The sequence below is a fragment of the Macrosteles quadrilineatus genome, unplaced genomic scaffold (genome assembly GCF_028750875.1).
Source record: "Macrosteles quadrilineatus isolate MER2022 unplaced genomic scaffold, UCM_ALF_1.0 Scaffold_1__1_contigs__length_201487025, whole genome shotgun sequence".
NCBI lineage: Eukaryota > Metazoa > Arthropoda > Insecta > Hemiptera > Cicadellidae > Macrosteles > Macrosteles quadrilineatus.
Genome location: NW_026542594.1, coordinates 197,119,150 through 197,142,327, shown reverse-complemented (window position 1 = coordinate 197,142,327; position 23,178 = coordinate 197,119,150). Strand labels below are relative to the sequence as shown.

The 23,178-nt window shown below is 36.3% G+C and overlaps 2 protein-coding genes across 2 annotated transcripts in view; one reads left to right on the top strand and one right to left on the bottom strand.

The window, feature by feature from the left end:
• Positions 1–20,176, top strand: part of LOC128993621 (NADPH--cytochrome P450 reductase) — a 46,281-nt gene extending 26,105 nt beyond the window's left edge. The window contains exons 2-16 of the mRNA XM_054417642.1: positions 769–934; positions 1,643–1,841; positions 6,918–7,067; positions 9,373–9,497; positions 10,019–10,207; positions 11,329–11,456; positions 12,365–12,472; positions 12,954–13,087; positions 13,804–14,001; positions 15,054–15,220; positions 16,024–16,127; positions 16,713–16,819; positions 17,170–17,291; positions 18,206–18,325; positions 19,088–20,176. Of these exons, the coding sequence (XP_054273617.1) occupies positions 769–934; positions 1,643–1,841; positions 6,918–7,067; positions 9,373–9,497; positions 10,019–10,207; positions 11,329–11,456; positions 12,365–12,472; positions 12,954–13,087; positions 13,804–14,001; positions 15,054–15,220; positions 16,024–16,127; positions 16,713–16,819; positions 17,170–17,291; positions 18,206–18,325; positions 19,088–19,112 (2,042 nt within the window). The 3' untranslated portion in view covers positions 19,113–20,176. The remainder of the gene's footprint in view (positions 1–768; positions 935–1,642; positions 1,842–6,917; positions 7,068–9,372; positions 9,498–10,018; positions 10,208–11,328; positions 11,457–12,364; positions 12,473–12,953; positions 13,088–13,803; positions 14,002–15,053; positions 15,221–16,023; positions 16,128–16,712; positions 16,820–17,169; positions 17,292–18,205; positions 18,326–19,087) is intronic.
• Positions 20,177–20,245: 69 nt separating this feature from the next.
• Positions 20,246–22,528, bottom strand: LOC129003799 (uncharacterized). Its single transcript, XM_054432109.1, has 3 exons — positions 22,396–22,528; positions 21,151–21,449; positions 20,246–20,353 (listed from the first exon to the last, which is right to left on the bottom strand). Exons 1-3 carry the CDS (start codon positions 22,526–22,528, stop codon positions 20,246–20,248), a joined length of 540 nt encoding a protein of 179 aa, XP_054288084.1.
• Positions 22,529–23,178: the final 650 nt, after the last annotated feature.

Sequence of the window (23,178 nt, the reverse complement as noted above, 5' to 3'; positions counted from 1 at the left end):
AAGCATTGTGGTGTTGGTAATGTAGATTATTTTCGTAGTTTGATTTGCATTAAACAGTGTTTCACAATCACAAGCAGTATGATTTAATGAATTACCATGATTGGTCCTACTTTATTTGTTTGATCTTTTAATACTTTATGAAATGGCAACCATACAAACTATGTATTTTAAGCCAAATATGAATGGAGATGAGTGTGAGATGAGTGGCACGAACTTGTAGTCTTGTTAGTGACTAAGGCCGACATATTCCTTAGACACAGCTGTTAATTAATACAGCGAATGGCAACTAAGGGACCTACAGTTTATAGTGGAAATAAATGTCTTAAACAGTATCGTCTAAATAACAATGCCTTGGATGATAAATACCATAATTTGCAACAACAATTAAGACAGCGACTAAATTATAATTTTTATTTCATAAATTAATAATTTTTTTTACTGGTTGATGCATATACCTTCTTTTACTATCCTCTAATCTGCGATTCATTTTCAAATTTTAAACTATCAAGCAGAAATGTTATATTCTTGTGAAAGCTAAATAATGAGGAATAAGAATTTTGTGTCAAACGACAACTGTTATGTATCTTTTTTAATCACAGCCCAGGAACTCATTTCTTATCTCTATTACATCCCTTAATAAAATACATTTGATCAATGGTGGTGCTGAATTTAATATAACTTCAACCAAATCACCGTATTATAATAGGGTTGTGTTTTGAGTGCTGGACATTGTGTTGATATTTGGTAACACTGATGTGTTTGTTGCAGTCATGTTGGTCTCATTGACGTCAGCTGTAGAGGAGGTTGTTGCAGAGGCCAATGAAGAACCTTTGTTTGGAGTGCTGGACATTGTGTTGATAGTCGCCCTTCTTGGCATTGCTGGATGGTGGTTGCTGAAGAAAAAAGAAGAATCTAAGCCAGTCTACACGATACAGTAAGTGTTGTATGCTTTGTTTGGATTAAATTGTAGGTGGTTGATCTTGGTATTTATCAAATATTAAAATGGCAGGGTGCTGAGTGGTTATAGAGCTAACCTGCTAATTGTTGCCAGTTTGACTCTGTTAACAATCTGTGGCTTTTGATGGTTCAAAACTGGGCTCAACTGTCTTTGATCAGTGGGGTTTTTAGTAAATGATCTTGGACAGTCAGTCCCAAGATCTACTAGCCAAGGATCGGTTGTAAAATATTTTGGCGGTGATAGACAACAAGGTATACCATTACCAAACAGTCACATGTGTAAAGTTGAAGCACGCAATTTGATATAAATCATACAATTTCTGAGGAATATCCTTTGTATTATTATTTGGAGTTGAGAATCAAACCTAACCTATCCAAACTATAGCAAATCTAGGATGGAACGCTTTTAGAGGTTATTCCTGCTTTTACTTTTAACTTACTAAGCGTTGGACAACCAGTTTCAGGCACACACTGGATCAGTCTCATCCCTATCCCTCATGAAAAGGAACATGTAAATCAGATGTTTCTATTGTAATGTTTTTAAACATTTCAATGCTCATGAACAGCTGGTACCAGTTTTAAACCACAAAAAAAACTTGTATTTAGTTATTTCTTTACTTAGGTAATTACTTAACTCAAAGTTTTCGAATGGACTAGATTCGTAAACCGTTGTATTGTCTTGCAGACCGACAACGCTCGGGTCGCCCACACAGCAGAGTGGGGACAACTCCTTCATCAAGAAGCTCAAGTCGTCCGGTCGGTCGCTTGTAGCCTTCTACGGCAGCCAGACCGGGACGGGAGAAGAGTTCGCTGGTCGCATAGCCAAGGAGGGTATGCGCTATTGTCTCAAAGGCATGGTGGCCGACCCGGAGGAATATGATATGGTCAGTGTTTTAAGTTGTAATAATAGTAGGTTTTACGATTGACAGAACCAGACATTACATCCAAGTTAATGTTGTCACCAGTTGAATTAAATTTGATATAGCTGAGTTGAGTCACATTTTTTTCTGAACCACGATTTCTGTCAAATGCACTAACTTTTTGACCAAGTCAAACTGATAGGACAGCTTTTGTATGCTAAGCATCGTTTATGCAACATTAACTATCTGATGAACAAAAATGTATTCATAAAACTAGTTTTGGACTTGCATTCTGAGAGTGGTTCATTCATCTATGATTTTTTAAACTAAAAATGGGCTACAGCTGGTGCATATAGATGGGATGTCTACTGTACTTCAGAATTCCAAAGTCAATATGGCACCAGATGTCTAAAATGATTAGTTTACTGTACCATTGAACATTTAGCTTATTACACATTTGTTTGTTAATACGAAGAACTAGTGGATAGCTTTGGCATGCTAGGCTTTAAATATACACTAAAGATGGCATCGGATATTCAAATTAATGTGTAACATTGCTGTAAGAAATAGCCTATTTTATTTAATTATTTTACCATTCACTGGGCAAAGATTTATGTAACTGCAACACGTAAAACCATAAATATCAATAGAGGCCTACCAACAGAAGTCTAATGAATAGTTTTAGTACAGGTGAATTTTGATTGGACACTCTAACCATCATAATCATACCTAACATCCAAATAAAAAGAACCACCTAATAAAGAGTGTTTGGCTTGCAAACTTTTTAAGAAATATTTTTTTTTATGTACCACCAAAGTCGGAAGTCAAAACTCACTTCTTGTGCTGCCACCTCTGCTTTGCATTTATCTTTAAACATTTATTTCTTAGTAATAGGTCTTTTTTAATCTATATAAATAAAATTAGAGTTTTGTCTGTACATTGCTTAGAATAATGAACTTTTTGGTTATTTTTACATTTCATAGGTCAGAGAAACCGAATCAAACCTTATCTCAATTTCTGTCTGTCTGTCTGTCTGTCTGTCTGTCTGTCTATCTGTCATTCTCTTGGTAACGCTAAAATACGCACTTTATTACAACTACTCCTCAATAACTATAGCACTGTCCCGCCTGAAACTTATTTTCCAAATACTATACATATATGAGATGGTTTTAGACGTATTTCATCGAATATGAGACAGTTAGATATTTAACAGTAAACCCTTGAAAATCAAGTTTTTGTCGATTTTTGACGTGGAATTTCTGGAAGCCCATGTTAACCTTATGAGAAATGAAATTATTGAATCTTAACAGCTGTTTCAATTAAACAAGTTGGTTCTGTTCTGTGATGTTCAATAGCATTAAAGTTACAAGGATTACCAACAGGGTGCAGCACTAGCACTATTATTTCTTTTACATTTATGACAACAGCTAATTTGCAACCTGGAGGCGAGTGAGCGTAGCGAACGAGCTAACCTGAAGGCAAGTGAGCGTAGCGAACGAGCTAACCTGAAGGAAAGTGAGCGCAGCGAACGAGCTCCAACATACAGGTGAGTGAGCGTAGCGAACGAACTTCAACCAGGACGTGATTGAGCCATGCAAACGAGATCAGATAGTAAAAATAAAAGTAAGCCTACCGTTATAGGATCGACCGGCAGACACAGAGGTAATTTAACCTTTTATTGATTGTCATACCGATCCGGAACAACAAAAAACAACATAAAATGAAGCTATGTATAATAGTTTGGCCAGCATATCTTAAAATATGCAAACCAACTGCTGTTCTTTATATAAGAAGGTTTCAACTGAATATTATAAGATCCCCGTGCGTAGAACGGGTACACAGCTAGTTAATAAATAAAAATAAAAAACCCCAAAACGTGATCTCTTCCATTCTAAACGCAAAGCACGATTATAACTGCAATAAGCATTTTATACTTTATACCCCAATCCCGTACAAAGGACGGGTACTCTGCTAGTCCCTTATAAATATTGTCTTCTCATTCATAATGGGTGTTTTGAAACTTTCATAATTTTTGTCTTGCTGATTTTAAAAGCATGTGTACGAATGAATTGTTTTTTACCAACAGTTTGTACAAGATACAAATTTTCAACCATAGGGACAAATTTTGTACAACAATAATAGGTACCAAATCTGTAAATAATGTTTTCATCCTACTTGAGCTCAAGATTTTTAGGAAACTGTAATTCATCGTAATGAAATGTGATAATGAATATTGAACAACAGTTATTAGCTCACAATATGCGCGGAGTCACCTTGAGGTTTGTGAGAGCATTGAGCAGGTCTACTTCAATTTGAGGTTATCTTATGTAATCTTGAGAGTGAGAGTGGTAATGGTTGGAAGTGACTTGCACATTTACCAACTATGTACCCTGTTTCTTCTGGTTAACAGTGACTTGCTCATTTACTAAACACACTCTTGTTTCTGACAGTGATCGGAACATTTACTAATCTCACTGTTACTTCTAGTTGACAGTGATCAGAACATTTACCAATCTCACTGATACTTCTGGTTGACAGTGACCAGCACATTTACCAATCTCACTGATACTTCTGGTTGACAGTGACCAGCACATTTACCAATCTCACTGTTACTTCTGGTTGTCAGTGACCTGCACATTTACCAATCTCACTGATACTTCTGGTTGACAGTGACCAGCACATTTACCAATCTCACTGTTACTTCTGGTTGACAGTGACCAGCACATTTACCAATCTCACTGTTACTTCTGGTTGACAGTGACCAGCACATTTACCAATCTCACTGTTACTTCTGGTTGACAGTGACCAGCACATTTACCAATCTCACTGTTACTTCTGGTTGACAGTGATCAGAACATTTACCAATCTCACTGATACTTCTGGTTGACAGTGACCAGCACATTTACCAATCTCACTGTTACTTCTGGTTGACAGTGACCAGCACATTTACCAATCTCACTGTTACTTCTGGTTGACAGTGATCAGAACATTTACCAATCTCACTGTTACTTCTGGTTGACAGTGACCAGCACATTTACCAATCTCACTGTTACTTCTGGTTGACAGTGACCAGCACATTTACCAATCTCACTGTTACTTCTGGTTGACAGTGACCAGCACATTTACCAATCTCACTGTTACTTCTGGTTGACAGTGACCAGCACATTTACCAATCTCACTGTTACTTCTGGTTGACAGTGACCAGCACATTTACCAATCTCACTGTTACTTCTGGTTGACAGTGATCAGAACATTTACCAATCTCACTGATACTTCTGGTTGACAGTGACCAGCACATTTACCAATCTCACTGTTACTTCTGGTTGACAGTGATCAGCACATTTACCAATCTCACTGATACTTCTGGTTGACAGTGACCAGCACATTTACCAATCTCACTGTTACTTCTGGTTGACAGTGATCAGCACATTTACCAATCTCACTGTTACTTCTGGTTGACAGTGACCAGCACATTTACCAATCTCACTGTTACTTCTGGTTGACAGTGATCAGAACATTTACCAATCTCACTGATACTTCTGGTTGACAGTGACCAGCACATTTACCAATCTCACTGTTACTTCTGGTTGACAGTGATCAGCACATTTACCAATCTCACTGTTACTTCTGGTTGACAGTGATCAGCACATTTACCAATCTCACTGTTACTTCTGGTTGACAGTGACCAGCACATTTACCAATCTCACTGTTACTTCTGGTTGACAGTGACCATCACATTTACCAATCTCACTGTTACTTCTGGTTGACAGTGACCAGCACATTTACCAATCTCACTGTTACTTCTGGTTGACAGTGACCAGCACATTTACCAATCTCACTGTTACTTCTGGTTGACAGTGACCATCACATTTACCAATCTCACTGATACTTCTGGTTGACAGTGATCAGCACATTTGCCTATCTCACTGTTACTTCTGGTTGACAGTGACCAGCACATTTACCAATCTCACTGTTACTTCTGGTTGACAGTGACCAGCACATTTACCAATCTCACTGTTACTTCTGGTTGACAGTGACCAGCACATTTACCAATCTCACTGTTACTTCTGGTTGACAGTGACCAGCACATTTACCAATCTCACTGTTACTTCTGGTTGACAGTGACCAGCACATTTACCAATCTCACTGTTACTTCTGGTTGACAGTGACCATCACATTTACCAATCTCACTGATACTTCTGGTTGACAGTGATCAGCACATTTGCCTATCTCACTGTTACTTCTGGTTGACAGTGACCAGCACATTTACCAATCTCACTGTTACTTCTGGTTGACAGTGATCAGCACATTTGCCTATCTCACTGTTACTTCTGGTTGACAGTGACCAGCACATTTACCAATCTCACTGATACTTCTGGTTGACAGTGATCAGCACATTTGCCTATCTCACTGTTACTTCTGGTTGACAGTGACCAGCACATTTACCAATCTCACTGTTACTTCTGGTTGACAGTGACCATCACATTTACCAATCTCACTGTTACTTCTGGTTGACAGTGACCAGCACATTTACCAATCTCACTGTTACTTCTGGTTGACAGTGACCAGCACATTTACCAATCTCACTGTTACTTCTGGTTGACAGTGACCATCACATTTACCAATCTCACTGATACTTCTGGTTGACAGTGATCAGCACATTTGCCTATCTCACTGTTACTTTGACAGTGATCAGCACATTTGCCTATCTCACTGTTACTTTGACAGTGATCAGCACATTTGCCTATCTCACTGTTACTTTGACAGTGATCAGCACATTTGCCTATCTCACTGTTACTTTGACAGTGAACAGCACATTTGCCTATCTCACTGATACTTCTAGGCCTAGTTGAGAATGACTAGCACATTTACCAATCACAATGTTACTCCTCGTTGAGGCACATTTACAAAACTCTTGGTTATCTCTGAGTAACATACAGTAGCTGCAAATGTCACTGACAAAGTTACTCACAAGAAAATTATTTTTATTTATCTAGATTTTAGGCTCGCTGATTATATTAATGCATTGAAGAGGTTCTCATTGGTGCTTTAGTTAAGCAGTAATCAATAGCGCTTTGATTTAACTAATGTTTATTGCAGGGAGAGCTGGTACACATGAAGGACATTCCCAACTCTCTTGCAATTTTCTGTCTGGCGACGTACGGAGAGGGCGACCCCACGGACAACGCGATGGACTTCTACGAATGGCTGCAGAATGGCGATGCTGATCTAACCGGCCTTAACTACGCGGTAAGTGTCGTACATTTTACATGGAGGAAATTAAAAAATTGGACAAATACAAACCATACTGATTCTCAGCTGTAACAAACCTCGATAAAGTGATAAGTATTTTGTTTTCATATCCCAACCCCTTATTTTAGGACGCTAGTCACTAGCCTAGGAGAGCGAGCTGGTCTAGTGGTAGAGCGTGGCTTCAGTGCCTGAGGTCCTATGTTCGAATCCCACCAATTAACAATGGATTTTAGATTTTATCCATGTGATAATGCCACATCTCTTTAGGACTAGCCTTAAGTAATGTGTAAAATTGTTCCGGGTTAGTTATAGCTTTCTAGGATTAGAAAGGAGGACTTAAAAAAAGTCATAACCCTAGAAGGGTTTTACTTACTACTTTAGGCAAGACCTAGAGGATTGTGGCACTATCAAATAACTAAAAGTAATGGGCTGTCTTTATTAAAGTGTACCACTGACTTACAATACAGCTTAAGTCAAGGAAGTACGAAAGAAAAACAAACTCGAATTGAGAACACCTGATTGTGACTCTGATAATAGATTTAATAATTCAAGGAAATTATTTAACATACATTTTCACCAGATATTGAAGGGAATAATGTATTGTTTTCCTACTACAGTTATAATAACAAAATATAGAATGATATTTTTTGTAAATTCAACTTTTTTTATTTCAGTTTTTTTTTCTACACTTAAAAACATTGCCTATAAGAAATATCTTAAAATTTAATTTTTTAATTTACAATACATTTTTTATTCGTATATACAGTACCATCAAAAACTAGTTTTAGTACATCAAAACACTTATTTCTTCAGTAATACAGGGTCATTAGGGATCCATATGTCCTGGTCTGATACCTTGAAATTGTGTCTTTAAAATATTATGTAATTAAAATGTGTATTGATAAAAGTTATACAGTTTTACAATTATGTAACAAGACCAGTGTTTGGACCGTTCCCTTTCACAATGTCAAAAATGCCGGGGTAGAAACATACAAAATAAAAAAAAATTATTTAAACCACAACATATTGTACTTGAAATAGAAAACTAACTGTGAAAGGTAATTTATATGTTTGAAGAAGTTTAATTCTCATATTATAATGTATACATGATTCATTTACGTCATATATGAATAAAACATATAAATCATGTATCATATATGATTTATATATGATGTAATGTACAAGTATTGGGTAATAGTTGAAAGATGAGGTTGAATGAAATAGGAAGTAATACCAAGGCCCAGTCAAGGTCATAGTCTGTAATAGGTTCAAATTACTGGTATTCCTACTCGCCACTGCCACTTACCGGAACTAGTTTTCGGCTGGTCAGACGTTGATAAAAAACTGGAATACGTGCCAAGGTCAGGGACAGTATTAAATATTTTGGCCTGCGGATTCGCTGAAATTTTATGGGCCTTGGTTAGTGTAATACTACTGTGGGGGGCAAGCTGGTCTAGTGGTAGAGCTCGGCGCTTTGGAGCCCAAGGTCTTGGGTTCAAATCCCACCAATCACCAATGGATTTTCTATGTGATAATGCCGCAACCCTTTTGGATTAGCCTAAAGTAATGTGTAAAACAGTTTAGGGCGAAAACCCTAGTGTCCTAGAATATAAAGGTGTGGTGTAATACTCTTGTAGTCAAGTATAAGTAGATTTCCTCCCTATTCAACTATTCTTATACTCACTAATCACTGGAGTCACAGATTTTATTAGAAGACCTTCAAAGTCATTGAAAAGTCGCTGTTCTAAGTCACCATTTTTTATCAGGGATAGCCTTCAAATATATATATTTTTTTATTATTTAATTTTTCTCCCTTTAATATAACAATCAAAAAGCAACAGGTTTTAAAAATAATCTAAGTATCTAGGTCTTGCTAACCAAATTTAGTTTACATAATACACTCCCCCTCACGTTAATAATACAATACACTCTTGTAACTTTTGACTTCCTTCGTTCCTTGTGATGAATTCCTGATTTTATTAACTGGCAGATTTTTTTTTTTTTTTTTTTTTTTTCAGATATTATACATCCTTTAAATTTATGAGCAACCATGGAGCGTATCACCCAAATGCAAGGGGTGAGCCAGTAGAGTATTAGAGTGAACTGTACTGATGAAAAGTATTGGCATGTAACAGGATCCGAACCCTCAACATTGCTGCCTTTGGCCCGAAGCCTGTGGCGCTACAACTAAGCAACCAAACTCACCATAAATAATTTGTGCATAATTTGTTTAGTTGATAGTTATTACAATAAAACACTTAATTCTATTCAGCACCTGCTTACCTAAAATGTGTCTGTGCAGGTGTTTGGCCTGGGCAACAAAACATACGAGCACTACAATGCAGTAGGCATCTACGTAGACAAGCGGCTGGAAGAGCTCGGAGCCACCAGGGTCATGGAGTTGGGGCTCGGCGATGACGATGCAAAGTAAGACGCTTCTCTTATCTTGCAAAATTGCTTGAAAAGCTTTGGTTCTGTTTCATCCTTGAAGTTGTGTCTCTCATACAATGAAATTATTCTTTTGGAAAACTTTACTTTAAATCTGCAGCTTCAATGAAAATGTATCTCTTAATTGCCTCTTGGGTTGGAAAGCACATATAAAAGGTAACGGTAACACCACTGTTGTTAATATATTTTTTAGTTTTCCATTGAGTATAGTTCCTTAAGTTGCTTCATTGATGAATCTTCTGCCGTCTCTGTTGAGAAGCTGTACATAAAATAATCACGCACACATACAGCACATTTAAACAAAACATTCAATGACATGAAACATTAAAACATGTGTCCGGCCAAATAATATAGAGTTTCAGACCGAGGATGGATTTTTTAAATCTTATTGTTAATTTCACTCAAACAAGTTGAATACCTTTTGGCTTAAGGATGTATTTTAGGTAAAATGTTGACCATTCACCAAACACCACTAATATACTAACCCTGTTATTGTTTAGCATTGAGGACGACTTCATCACGTGGAAGGACAAGTTCTGGCCAGCCGTGTGTGATCACTTTGGCATAGAGAGCACAGGTGAGGAGGTGAGCGTGAGACAGTACCAGCTGACCGAACACCCGGACATCAACCCTGAGCGTGTGTACACCGGAGAAGTTGCAAGGCTTCACTCGCTCAAGAACCAGAGACCGTGAGTATACTTTTATTATTTTGTAGTTCTCAACATTTTTGCGTCAGGTCGGGCCATTAATTGTCCTGAGAGATCGGTTTGAGCCGGAAACAATATTGGGGCCAATCTCGGGCTGGGTAATTGCATTATAAGTGTGCGAGCGGCATTATTTTCTAGAAAAATATCTGCAAAGATGTTGGATTGGAATACTTTGCTGCGATTGCTGTTGATGTTAATGGTCAAAGCCCTCAATTTCTCCTTGATCTCAAAAGGTGTTCTCGATTTTGCCGTGACCGCAGAAGATGATCTCTATTTTGCTAGGATTGCAGAAAATACGTTCACAATCTTACTGTGACAGCAGAAGACTTTAAAATTTTGCCATTACCTCAGAAAGTTTTCTCAATTTCATTGTGATTGCGGAAGATGTTCATGATTTCGTCCTCACTGTGTAAGATGTTCATTTTGCCATGACAATGAGAGGTTAAGTACAATATTGTAAACGGCATATAGTGTTAACAGTTATTTATATTTTTAAAAACCAATTCTATTCAAAATAACCTGATTCTGGTCCAACTTAATTTTGGTTTGAGATCCGAAGATCAAAGAACTGACTCAAAGTAAAAAATTCTGGCCCCCAGACCCCTATTTTGCCTTGTCTAGTCACATTTTTTAAAGAAGGTAACAGAAACACTTGTAAAGAAAAGCAGTCCAAACATACTAAATGTTTTGTGGATATGCTGTGGTTTTATTCGTCCCTCTTACACCAAAGCCTGATAGGCTAATCACTAAGGTCGGCAACACACTTTGACTCTTAAGGAATATCAATACAAAGTACCTTATTTTACTTGTGCATCCACTAGGTTCCGAGAAGGTCTTTGGCTACTCTACAAATCAAGAACTTTTATCCTTTAACACAACATCTATGTTTAAAAAATATGTGCTCACCTCTAAGTCCTTTTCCTAATTTTCCATCAATTGTGATATTGGATTGTGCTAAAAACATTCCACTGTACTTTTTCCAAACACAATTACTGACACTTTAGTGCAATCCCAGAGACGTAGGTGAATGTGAAGCAATTTTATTGTTTGTAATATCTCTGTTTTTTGTGTCTAACTAGTGTGTATGTTGTGTGTCCTGACAGGCCGTTTGACATGAAGAACCCGTACTTGGCCCCTGTGAAGGTGAACCGAGAACTGCACAAGAGCGGCGACCGATCCTGCATGCACGTGGAGTTTGACATCAACGGCTCCAAGATGAGATACGATACTGGTAAGCTAACCAGTCTAGATATTTATTGCAGTAGAGGTTAAAATGGCGAATAACAGACAATCCGTCATATAGCTGTGAGTATGACTATGAATCACATTGTTAGTGACTGCCCTGTGATAGCTGCTCTTACATCTTCCACGATTCAAAATTATAGAACATCTCCCACAGCCATGGAAACATCATCATCGTCTTGGACAATCGCGGCCAAATCATTCACAACTCTCGCGGCAATGTAGAAAAAATTGTATTGGAAATCAACACATCTCTAATGTAATGTCCACCCTGTTCAGTAAAAGTTAATGAGGGGGTACACAAATAGTAAATTTTCATAAGGGCTCGATTCCTAGGAAAGACAAATAATGTAATACCCTTTTAATTTTCAAATATTGTATTAAGTTTGATACAGTTATTAGGTGAATACAATTACTAATTAAAAAAAAAATAAAATTTGTTGCTTTTAGATTTAAATTATGAACAGTGATTTACCTACCTCAATATGGTTGCAGTTTAAAAAAAAAAAACTAGTCTAATATATCCATTGTTTGGTTTTTGATCCATTTCAATAAACTGCTTGGTTTCGTTTACAATCTAATGTGATTACGCATTCAACTAAAAGATCAGCTGTTCTCATTTAAACTGTAAAAAAAAAATTGGTCATCATCAATGAGTTTTCGACAAAAAACTAGTAAAAAATCAAACGCTTTGGGGCGAAGCCCTAAAGGAAATGACGTTTTTGGTTACCATTCGTCCCTCCGCTAGATCATAAACCAAAACTTAACAATGAAATCTCAATCGTAAAAATCGGTTGAGTATAACAGCTAAGAAGGGATGTAAAAGGGAAAACCCTTAATGTGTCAAGTATATACATGGTTAAAAGCCTGGTTTCATATTGTTTTCACTGTTCACAGGTGACCACTTGGCTGTTTATCCTGAGAATGACGCAACTCTGGTTAGCAAATTGGGCAAGCTACTGGACGCTGACTTGGACACTGTGTTCACACTCACTAACACTGACGGTAAGTCTTCCTCATCATACTAGAATAATCCTAAATACTAGAAATAAGTCCATTTTATTCAAAGGTGTTTGGTAAAAATGTGCATAGTTTGCTATTTCAAAAATGAGTAAGATTAGTTCTATACTTATTTTTTTGTTCACCCTGCAACATGGAGTTTTCACTATGTACAGCTATGTACAGATCTATCTTTGTCAGTACAACATGTTTGGTAATCTGACAAGCTGTTGAGTTTCCTCCAACAAATATTCCACGTGCTCTATACTTTATTTTACATTCAGAAATGACGTATCGTATGTATATGATATTGTAAAGCTAGAATGGTGTAAACTGAAATAGCTATTTGTGTATTAAGAAGAACACAAAGCACATCATTTCCACTCAAGAACTGTAGGCCTCACATTTTGACTGTTTGTTCTCGTAATACACCCAAGATTTTTCCTTTCACCTATCATAACACCTATCATTCATTGGTTGTTTGCAGAGGACTCTAGCAAGAAGCACCCATTCCCCTGTCCTACAACGTACCGCACGGCTCTCACCTACTACGTGGACATCACCTCCAACCCTCGCACACACATACTCAAGGAACTCTCCGAGTACGCCAAGGATCCCAAGGTATCGCCTCTTGTTAATCTTTGTTGGTTGATGGTAGTGTATTTTTGTTTATGGTGTGTTCTCTTTTTTTAACCAACTTTTCTTTGTACTAAACTAGTGTTGGAATACTCTAAAGGCTGGGAGGAGGATCTAGCTGGTCTAGTAGTAGAGCGCAGGACTTCAGTATCTGAGGTCCTGTGTTCAAATCCCGCCAAATCACCTATGAATTTTATCTAAGTGATAATGACGCAACCCTTAGATCCAGCCTGAAGTAATGTGAAAAACAATCCCTGGCTCGTGCTTAGCGTCCTAGGTAAAAAAAAATATGTTGATTGGTTTTCTTTTAAGGACGTCACATAGTAAAATTAATTTGAATGTGGCAATTAATTGATCATCATGTTGGCTATTTACAGCCATGAAAATACTTTGTAATGCAATTTTACTGCTTATCTGCCTAATTTGAACTGGGTTCATTCCGAATCAGTTCAGATTAGCGGGAAATTTGGGGTGTATAAGAATTACATATATTGTTACAAGGTTACGATCATTGGTGAAGATGAAACTGAAATGTTATTACTGGGTGTTTATTTGTGTTTCAGGTGCACCTTAAAGTTGAGCTTATTATAACTCCCAAGGTGTATTAATTTTAGCAAAAGTGTTGCCAAAAGAGTTTTGCACACTTGAATTAAATTTGTAAAAAATTGAGTTTTTAATTTTTATTGATATTTTGTTTGCAGGAGAAGGAAACACTGAAGCTCATGTCATCCACTAGCCCAGAGGGTAAACAGCTGTACAACCAGTGGATCATCCAGGATAACAGGAACATCATACACATCCTGGAGGACATGCAGAGTGTCAAGCCCGAGATCGACCATCTGTGCGAGCTGCTGCCTAGACTGCAGTGTCGCTACTACTCCATCTCTTCATCAGCCAAGGTGTGTATGCATTACAGTCAGAAGTTTTCTGGTGCGATCCTGGGTAGTCAGTAGCTTTTTGATGGTTTGAAATCGGCCACAACTGTCATAGATCGCTTTTAATTAATGGTCGTGGATAAAGAAACAGCTGTTAGTAACAAAGCTACACAAAGTATCTCTCATTCAAAATATCTCTTCTATTCAGTTTGAAACTGGTACATAACTTTCTCTTTTTCTAAGGTAGTAAGTACCATTGTAAAAAAGTTTACCTAACCCGCCATGTTAAACTTCCCTATCCCAAGCGTGATGTATACAACTTCCTTACTTCTCGAGTGATGTAAAGTATCAAAAACTCACTCGGTGATGTAATGAAACCCATTTAAATAACATTGAGTGATTAACTTAAAAAATATACCTCTATGGAGCCAACGACGTTCAACGCTAGAAATCAGCTGTGCTCTTGAATTTTATTGTTATGTTTTGAAGAATTTTCCTAACCTAGCTTTTGTTTGTAAATGAACGTTACTGTTAGAAGATGAGTGAAATGGATAATGATTAATATTGTTCGTAACCTCCTGTATATTGTCGGGTCAGGTAAAATATTGTACGTTATACGATACGCAAGAGCGTGTTTACATCACTTAGGTAAATTATGCAACTCGCTTCCGCTCGTTGCACAACCTTCACCTGCGTGATGTAAAAACGCTCTTACTACACTTGTAAAGTAAATAGCTATAAAGTCATAAAATAATATAATCCCAGGATCCCGGGATCGGCTGAGACGAATCCCGAAATCCCGGGATTGGTTGAAGGCCCGGGATTGAGACCCCTATGTAGGACTTCTTCAGTGAGTAGGTCGAGGAGTTATGTCAGATAAAGTTCAAAACTAGAGTGATCTTCAGAGTTGTTAACTCAGAATGTAATAGATACTAATTACTTTGGTGGCCACAGTTGGCAGGACGAAATAGCAGTGTTATAATCTGTGTTCTTTCCTATTAGCCACTGGACTATAAGCTTCTCAGGTTCTATTTAGTCAAAGGTAGTACTAGTAATAATTACATCGTTGCTTCCAGCTGTTCCCTACTACAGTGCACATAACTGCGGTGAAGGTAGAGTACAACACTCCTACAGGAAGGATCAACAGAGGCGTCTGCACCAACTGGCTGTCAGGCAAAGTACCACCCGAGGGCGACGCCGCAGCGCCCCTGGTGCCGATCTTCATACGCAAGTCGCAGTTCAAGTAAGTTGATTTTGTGCCCTTTTCCTCATTTGGAATAAGTCTTAAATTGAATGTAAAAATTCTAAAAAGATTATAAAATGACATTATGAATTACACTGTATAAAGATGGGGGTTAACATAAAAATTTCTTACAGAACACCCAGTAACTAATGATCTTTTTAAAATGTAAATCCAGTTCTAAGACTTATGTACTCTTAGTGTTTCCTCTCCAAACTTACTTGTTTATTAGCTTCAGGATGTAGAATTTACATAGCAAGCTACTATTTCCAAGGTGTAACATGCTGTAGCTCCTAATCAAGTATCTTTAGAGAAAAAATGTTAAGAATATAATGTTTTTTAACTGTACAGTTTAGTTCTAAACAATCCTAAAATACAATGTGTTTCATAAGAATTGTTAAAATTAGTCTCCATATTGGAAAATCACAGTCATTTAAAACAAGTGTAATTTATTAATATTTTTTAAGGTAAGAAAATATCCATAGCATTTAATGTTTTCTCCAAATCTAATAGTTTCTGTGATACCAATGGTGGCAGAGATCAGCTATTCACCCTGTATATCCCACTCTACACCTAATTTCTTCCAACACACCTTAGAAAAGTAAATCATTTGCGTTCAACCCAAGATGTGTCTCTTTCGTCGGTCTTGTTTTCAACAAAGTCAACAAGTACCAGTCAAATTAGTAAAACAATTAGATAACTATAACTGTATGTCCACACATTACATTTTACCTTGTAGCTTTTAGTGCAAGATGTATATCATTGATTGACCATGTGATTTTCCCTGATTGACCGTGTGATTGCAGGTTACCGACACGAGTCCAGACTCCTATAATCATGATTGGACCAGGAACAGGACTGGCACCATTCAGGGGGTTCATACAGGAAAGAGATTTGGCCAGACAAGAAAGTAAGTAATACAACACACTAGACTTTCAATCTTCATTTTAACATTATCAAATATTTACCAAGTCTAATGACTAAAAATATGAAGACTACGCAATATAAATGGTTTTGCAAAATTGTTATTTTTATGTACACATGCAAGTGTTGATATTAATGTCTATTTAAATTTAAACAGTATTACATTGTTTTTTTATATTTGTTTACCATGTTGGATTAACCGTGGTTTTTACTATCCGTGGTCTCCCTCCCTCCTATATCAGGGATAATAAAAGTTCTGTTGTATTTAAATTACTTCGGCTTATTCGAATAATCAGCTGATCTGAACAGTGTTCGGTCCTAATTAGTTTGGATTAGTCAAGCACAAGTGTATTGTTATTTTTTAATATAAAGTAGGCTACAGCTGGAACACATGACGGGATGTCTACCTCGGTATCTAAAAATTAACGGCAGTACAGAATAAAGTTTCTAGGGAGTAGGGACAAGTGTTGCTACTAAACTGATATTAAAATCTTGATTTTCTTTGTAGAGTATTGCTGCTAGTCTTGTTTGTAACAATACAGTTAATCTTATTAATCTGTGTGATTTGCAGGCAAACCAGTTGGAGACACAGTGCTGTACTTTGGTTGCCGCAAGAAGTCAGAAGATTTCCTTTACCAAGAGGAGTTGGAGGGATATGAGAAGATTGGCCTCTTGAAGGTGAGTTGTATAATCTTTAAGTTTATTCAAACTTTTTTTAATTTTAAGTGTCACAAATAGTAAGAACAAAGCTATTTGATTTTAAAAACTAGATTAGGTTTTCAATTTTTACAAGAAACCTTGGTATACATTTAACCCCTAAAGGCTACATATCGGCTACAAGAGTTACATAACCAAACCTTCACTCAAACTATTTTCAATTAATGCTACAAACGCACATAGCATGGATACCATAGCGCATCATAGGTGCAAAATCGTAACATCAATAAAATCCGTAGGCAAGCATATAATTAGACAAGCATAAAATTAACAAATTGTTTTGTGTTTAACTGTTAATGTGGATGTTCCAGCTTCATGTTGCGTTTTCAAGAGACCAAGCTGAGAAAGTGTATGTGACTCACTTACTGAAGGAAAATAAGGATGAGGTTTGGAGAATCATTGGTGAAAACAATGGACATCTTTACATTTGTGGGTGAGTTCTATTAGTTGATCAGCTTTAGCTGTACCTGTTGTGAGTGGTTAATTGAGTGCTTACAGTGTTCCTTTGCTCTAGAGGTTGCCGTTTCAATCCTGAAAATTAATAGATTTTTCCTGGTTTAAGACTGGGCCCAGCTGTTGTTTTAGTTGAGCTATATAAGGTCCTGGTTAAATGAAAAGCTGGCATAGTCAGTAATATAGCTTCACAAGGTATTTTGTATCCCTTTTATGTACGCCTTAAAAGTGTCCACATCTTAAAAATAGTGGAAATAATAATATAGTGGTATTATAACGTAGTGTCACACTTCAAATGTAGTTATTTATGAGTGACAAAGCTACTCAAGGCTTCTCACTTTATTCCACACTTATGCTGCACTCATAACCCACCGAGGCAACATCCTCTTCTCAATGGGTAATATTTAAAAACCATTTATAGTAACATCACTGATTATAGAACATAACATGTTTGACTTAATCAAGGGCAGGATAAATATACCCTTTAGAGTTGGCAGGAGTCAATAATTTTGCATTGTGGTTGACCGTCAGATGCCACGCTAAACAGTGGTGGTTGTTCGAGCGCCGATCAGCAAAAACATCCGTTCACGTTGAAGCATATTAACCATGCACCGTAAGCTTGATTACCGAGCAGAAAATGTTATGTGATAAATATATTTTTGTGTGAATTGCTTTTTGGATTTTTAAATTTTCTTTAGTGGTTGAAAAAAGTTTAAATCAGTATGTTTGTTTATGTAGTTTGATAATATCAATTAAAATTAAAAAGTAGATAGCAAATCACATCCGTGGTTTCAATAGCTTTAAAATGATATATTTTGCAACTTTTTATCTTAATAAACAATGCTGTAACATGCTTCAACATTGCCTGATAGCATATTCCTTTCTGTTTTCCAGAGATGCCAGGACGATGGCCAGAGATGTTCACGAGATTGTTGTGGAAGTTGTGCAAGAGAAAGGCAACATGACACATGAGCAGGCGCTTGCCTATGTCAAGAAAATGGAGGCACAAAAGAGGTAGGTCTCGGCAATCTGTTCTCAAAATTGACTGGAAAAGTTGGTTGAATTAACTGATTGCTGATAAACATTGAAGTTTACCTTGAGTTTTAGCGAGAATAGAATAGAAATTGAATAGGGGATGTTAAAATGTAGGCTATTATTTCCTTTGCTATGACAATGATCTTGTCAATGCTCACCCAAATACAAATAAGCACATATTTTTCACTTAACCCCAATTACACACAAATTATATAGGGTTAAAATTGGTTACACAACATAAACTAATTCCTCAGGTTGCTGGACTAGGCCAATTCGTCTAATCAAGAGGCTACTGTAATTACTGTAGTTCATTAGTTTACGTTCATTTTATTTTTGAAGCTTAGCGCACAATGGGTAAAATATTTTTTTTATGAGTTTATACAAAAGAAGGTGTGATGTGTTTTGGTGTTGTGGTTTTTGTGATGTTGTTTAAAAAAATGTAGGAACCTGTAGAACAACTCAAAATGTTTAAATCCCCATGGGGTGGTCCCTAATACTTAGCGTTGTTAAATAATAGGTGAAAAAGTTCTTTTAAGCGGTTTTACATTACTTCAGGCTAGACTTAGGGGTTGCGCATTATCACTTAGATCGATTCTATTGATGATTTGGCGGGAGATTTGAACCCAGGACCTCAAGGACGGAAGTCCTGTGCTCTATCACTAGACAAGGTCGCTCCCCAAGCTGAAGGAATTAAAAGTAGTGATAAATTGAGGGTTCTAACCCACTGCTGTTTATTTCCAGGTATTCCGCTGACGTATGGAGTTGAATGTGTGATAACTTCACACAAACTCAAGCACAAGACCAAGGAGTTACATCATCGTCGTTCTCTAACTCTACCAGCTCATTACAACATATATTGCAAGTCTTTGGAATGATTGTTGACTCTATGTATTCAATTTGTAACAAAATTGTTTCCTCTATGTACGGACGAATGCTTGTTTGTAGCATTATTCAAATATGACGTTAGGCCTAGTTTTATCTGTTTTTAGTTGGTAAAGGTGTTGAAAGACCATGTGTTTCAGTTTTTGTTTGGATGTAAAAATAATATTTAAGTAAATAGATTAAACCTGTATTTATTTATTCTCATCATCATCCAATGAAATGTTTTTGTGTGTCAGGTGATATATTTTAATGATTCGTTATTTAGGGTAAGAAACATTCCGTTATTGATAAGCGAATTAGATGTGTAATTGCCAATGTATACAGTTCAGGGGGTTCATTTCCACGAGAGGAATATCTAATTCAAATCTATTAAAAAAATTAGTTTTCTATACTTCAAAAGTAATTGTTTGGTTAGATTTGCATTGAGAAATAAAATTAAGTTTTTTTTTACTATTTTTTTTTCAGTTTTATGTTTTAAAACTGTGTAAAAAATATGGATTTGCAAATTTTCCAGAAGCCATTGGATAAAAAACTACATAAGAAAGCAATTTTATACCTCTCTTTAAGTTTGTCTTTAATTTAACCAAATGTTGATGTTCTGTGTACTTTAATTTATAAAATTACTTAATTCAAGTAGTTAAACTAATGTATTATCCAAATATGTGCCTTCATACTAAACCAAAAGTAATAAAAGTTAATTTTGATGGTAGCTATAAAATATATAATTATATTCTAAAAATTTGTTATAAATTAGATAATTCTATCTTGACATTGTTGCATGTGTATAGAAGCAGTAATAAAAATTATATTGTAAATAGTTATATTTCATACACGGTCATTAAAATCAATAAGAATTTTGTTAATAAATAAATTGTTAGTTTTGTTTTCTGACGTTTCTGTTATTTTATTAAGAGAACTATTTGTATTTTGGAAAAATGACATTTTACTACATTTTGATTGTGCCGATTATTTTTCCCTGGTCTGCAATGTTAGTTGTTAATTATTGTTAGGCCGCGTTCATGTCGGAGCTGCGATTAGCGATCGTAGCAACGATGAGAGCAGCGATGCTAGTAGAGAGTAGCGCTCTGCTGTTATCGGCTGTTCATGTCTGAGCCGCGACTCGTGCTGAAAGATTGATTCGTGATTTCTTGTTGTATTAAAAAACGAGTTCATGATGAGTGATTCTGAAGAAGATTTAATTTTTGCTTCAAATACAGTAAAGGATTATTTACTAGGATGCAATAAACGTGAATATTGTGCACATTCTATCAACGTGGAGAGGAATGTATTTGGGGAGTACCATCATTTGTATAAAGATTTAAGACAAGATCCCAGAAAATTTTATGACTACATGAGGATGAAAATAGAAACTTTCGACTACATAATGACGAAAATTTCCGATAACATCCAGAAGGACTGGAATAATTATCACACTAGACCTATAATGGCAGAGGAACGATTAATGCTAACATTAAGGTAAGTAGGTTTACTTTATTGTTATCATGGAACATAAACATTTCTTTAGAAATCAACCCAAAGGTTGCAAAGTATATAATTGGTTTTCATCTTCATTGGCATCTATATTATAGGTAACAGTTTCATAAAAAAACTTTGTAGCACTTGACTGGCTAACGTTGTTCTCAGTGGAGGTTGCAGATCTGATTAAATCTTGCGTTATTTTCATTACCTTCATCCGGTATTCCAGTTTTTCCAATGGAGGCATTGTTTTGATATGGGGCTGTAAGCTTTTAAAAAAATTTAGATCTTCATCGTCGTCCTCGTTTTTTGGTTTTTTTGTTTTGTAGATACTTTAATTTCTCCCTTTCTACTTGTATCAGTTTCTCGCCAATAATTTCTTTTTGTTTCCGCTTTTGTAACATAGAAGTTTTTGCTTGTAATGATTGAGATGCATTACTACTAACAGAATTTTCCGTAGATGGTGCACAAAACAGTTCTGAATAATCACCAAAATCTTCTTCACAATCATTATCTTCTCCAGCCGACTCTTCAAGCGAAGGTACAGGAGTTGTCACGCCAAAGTTTCCACTCGATTGTCTAGGGGTAAACTGGTCTTTTAAAAATATGAGACTTTTGTAATATTTCCATTCCCCAGTGTAGTCCACACAGTCCTGAGCATCACCAGACTTTGGCTTTGGAATAGATACCAAGACAGTTCTAAACTTGTCACGTAAAGTTTTCCACTTGCCTCTGACTGCAGTTTCTGAAAAAAATTAACATAATGATATTTTTTCAGATATTTATCTACTGGACAGTCGTTTAGAAGCTTGGCATTTTCCTTTCGAATGGGAGCGTCAACCGTATCAAAAATTGTTGACGAAGTTGTTAAAGTTATATGGGAATTACTTCAACCACTACACATGAAAATTCCTGATAAAGAAGATTTCAAAAGAATTGCTGATGACTACTATAAAATTTGGAATTTCCCAAACTGTTTGGGTAGTATTGATGGTAAACATATCCGGAAAAAATTGTCCTACACACTCTGGTTCTATGTTTTTCAATTATAAAAAGTTTTTTTCTATTGTTTTACAAGGACTTGTGGATGCCAATTATAAATTCATCACCATTGATGTTGGTGGATACGGGAAACAGAGTGACGGGGGAACATTTAGATCATCAAGTTTGTTCCTACAACTATCAACCGGAGGACTCCAAATCAAATCAAATTCCAAACGACAAGGCTCTACCAAATTCTCATATTACCGTCCCACATGTCATGGTTGGAGATAATGCTTATCCACTCCTACCAAATTTGTTAAAACCTTTTAGCAGAGACGACTTACAGGCTGACGAAGCTTACTTTAATAAATTCAAGATTGTAAAGGGCACAGGGAACTGTCGAATGTGCGTTTGGAATTATCAACGCAAAGTGGAGAGTACTAGGAACAACAATTCAAACTTCAGTCGAGTTGGCTGACCACATTGTTAACTGTATTTGCTTATTGCATAATGTCATAATAGACAGAGAGGGAATTGATCATAACCTAAATAAACTCAAACACTTGCAACCAATACCTGTCACACGACGTAGACCTACAGGCAGGCCAGATAGCAGAGCAAAAAAAATACGAAACCTGTTTAAAATGTACTTATGTAAAAATCTATTGTAGTGTTGTAAACATGTAAATATAACAAATTTTACTTACGTTTTGTTTTCAATTCTTCAGCAACTTCATTCCACAGCTTGTCTAACACAAATCTATTGTGGTGATTTTTATCACACTTGTCCCACAATGCTGGTCTCATAAAAACTTGTGATATTAAATTATCAACATCCATGTTGGAAACCTCGATACTAGCTGAGAAAATGGACTGAGCTATTATCGCTGCTCTCATCGATGGTCGGGACCCAAGAGCGATTAACAGCGCAGCTCCGACGTAAACAGGCCTATTACAAAGCACGTCGTTATTATCTACGCGTTGCTAGGATCGCAGCTAGTATCACTAATCGCAGCTCCGACATGAACGCGGCCTTAAAGATTTGAATAGATAATTGACCATCTATAAGGAAGTTTAACTTTAAAACCAAGAATGCCATGGTTTGATTAGTAATGTTTGTGTTCTAGTGTGCTAAATTAAATCAACTGTCGTGTTTACATTTACAAGAGTATTATTGATTAAAATTTGACCATAGTATCATCCTTTTAGCAGTTAAAGATAATTTTTTACTTGAGTTATGTCCGGATTATGTTTTGTGGTTAACCATTTGTTTTTTGTTATTTAACCATCTTTATAACTAGGGTACTTATACAAAATATAACAAATGTCAATAGGATGTATAACTAAAGAAGAACAAACCGTTATACATTCTGTAAAATAAGACGGAAACATTTAGTTAACTAGCACAATCAAACGTAAACTATTTGAAACGCAAATCAAAACCGCTGATTTATAAGAATGACAAATCTATCAAGGTTGTATCAACCAAA

Bases quoted from the DNA above. Each gene is read 5' to 3' on its own strand.
- LOC129003799 (XM_054432109.1), bottom strand. From the start codon at position 22,528: ATGGATGTTGATAATTTAATATCACAAGTTTTTATGAGACCAGCATTG. The intron at 21,450-22,395 runs GTAAGTAAAATT...AATTTTTTTCAG, and splicing joins TGAAGAATTGAAAACAAAAC to AAACTGCAGTCAGAGGCAAG. The intron at 20,354-21,150 runs GTTAGTAGTAAT...TCAATCTTTCAG, and splicing joins CACCATCTACGGAAAATTCT to CACGAGTCGCGGCTCAGACA.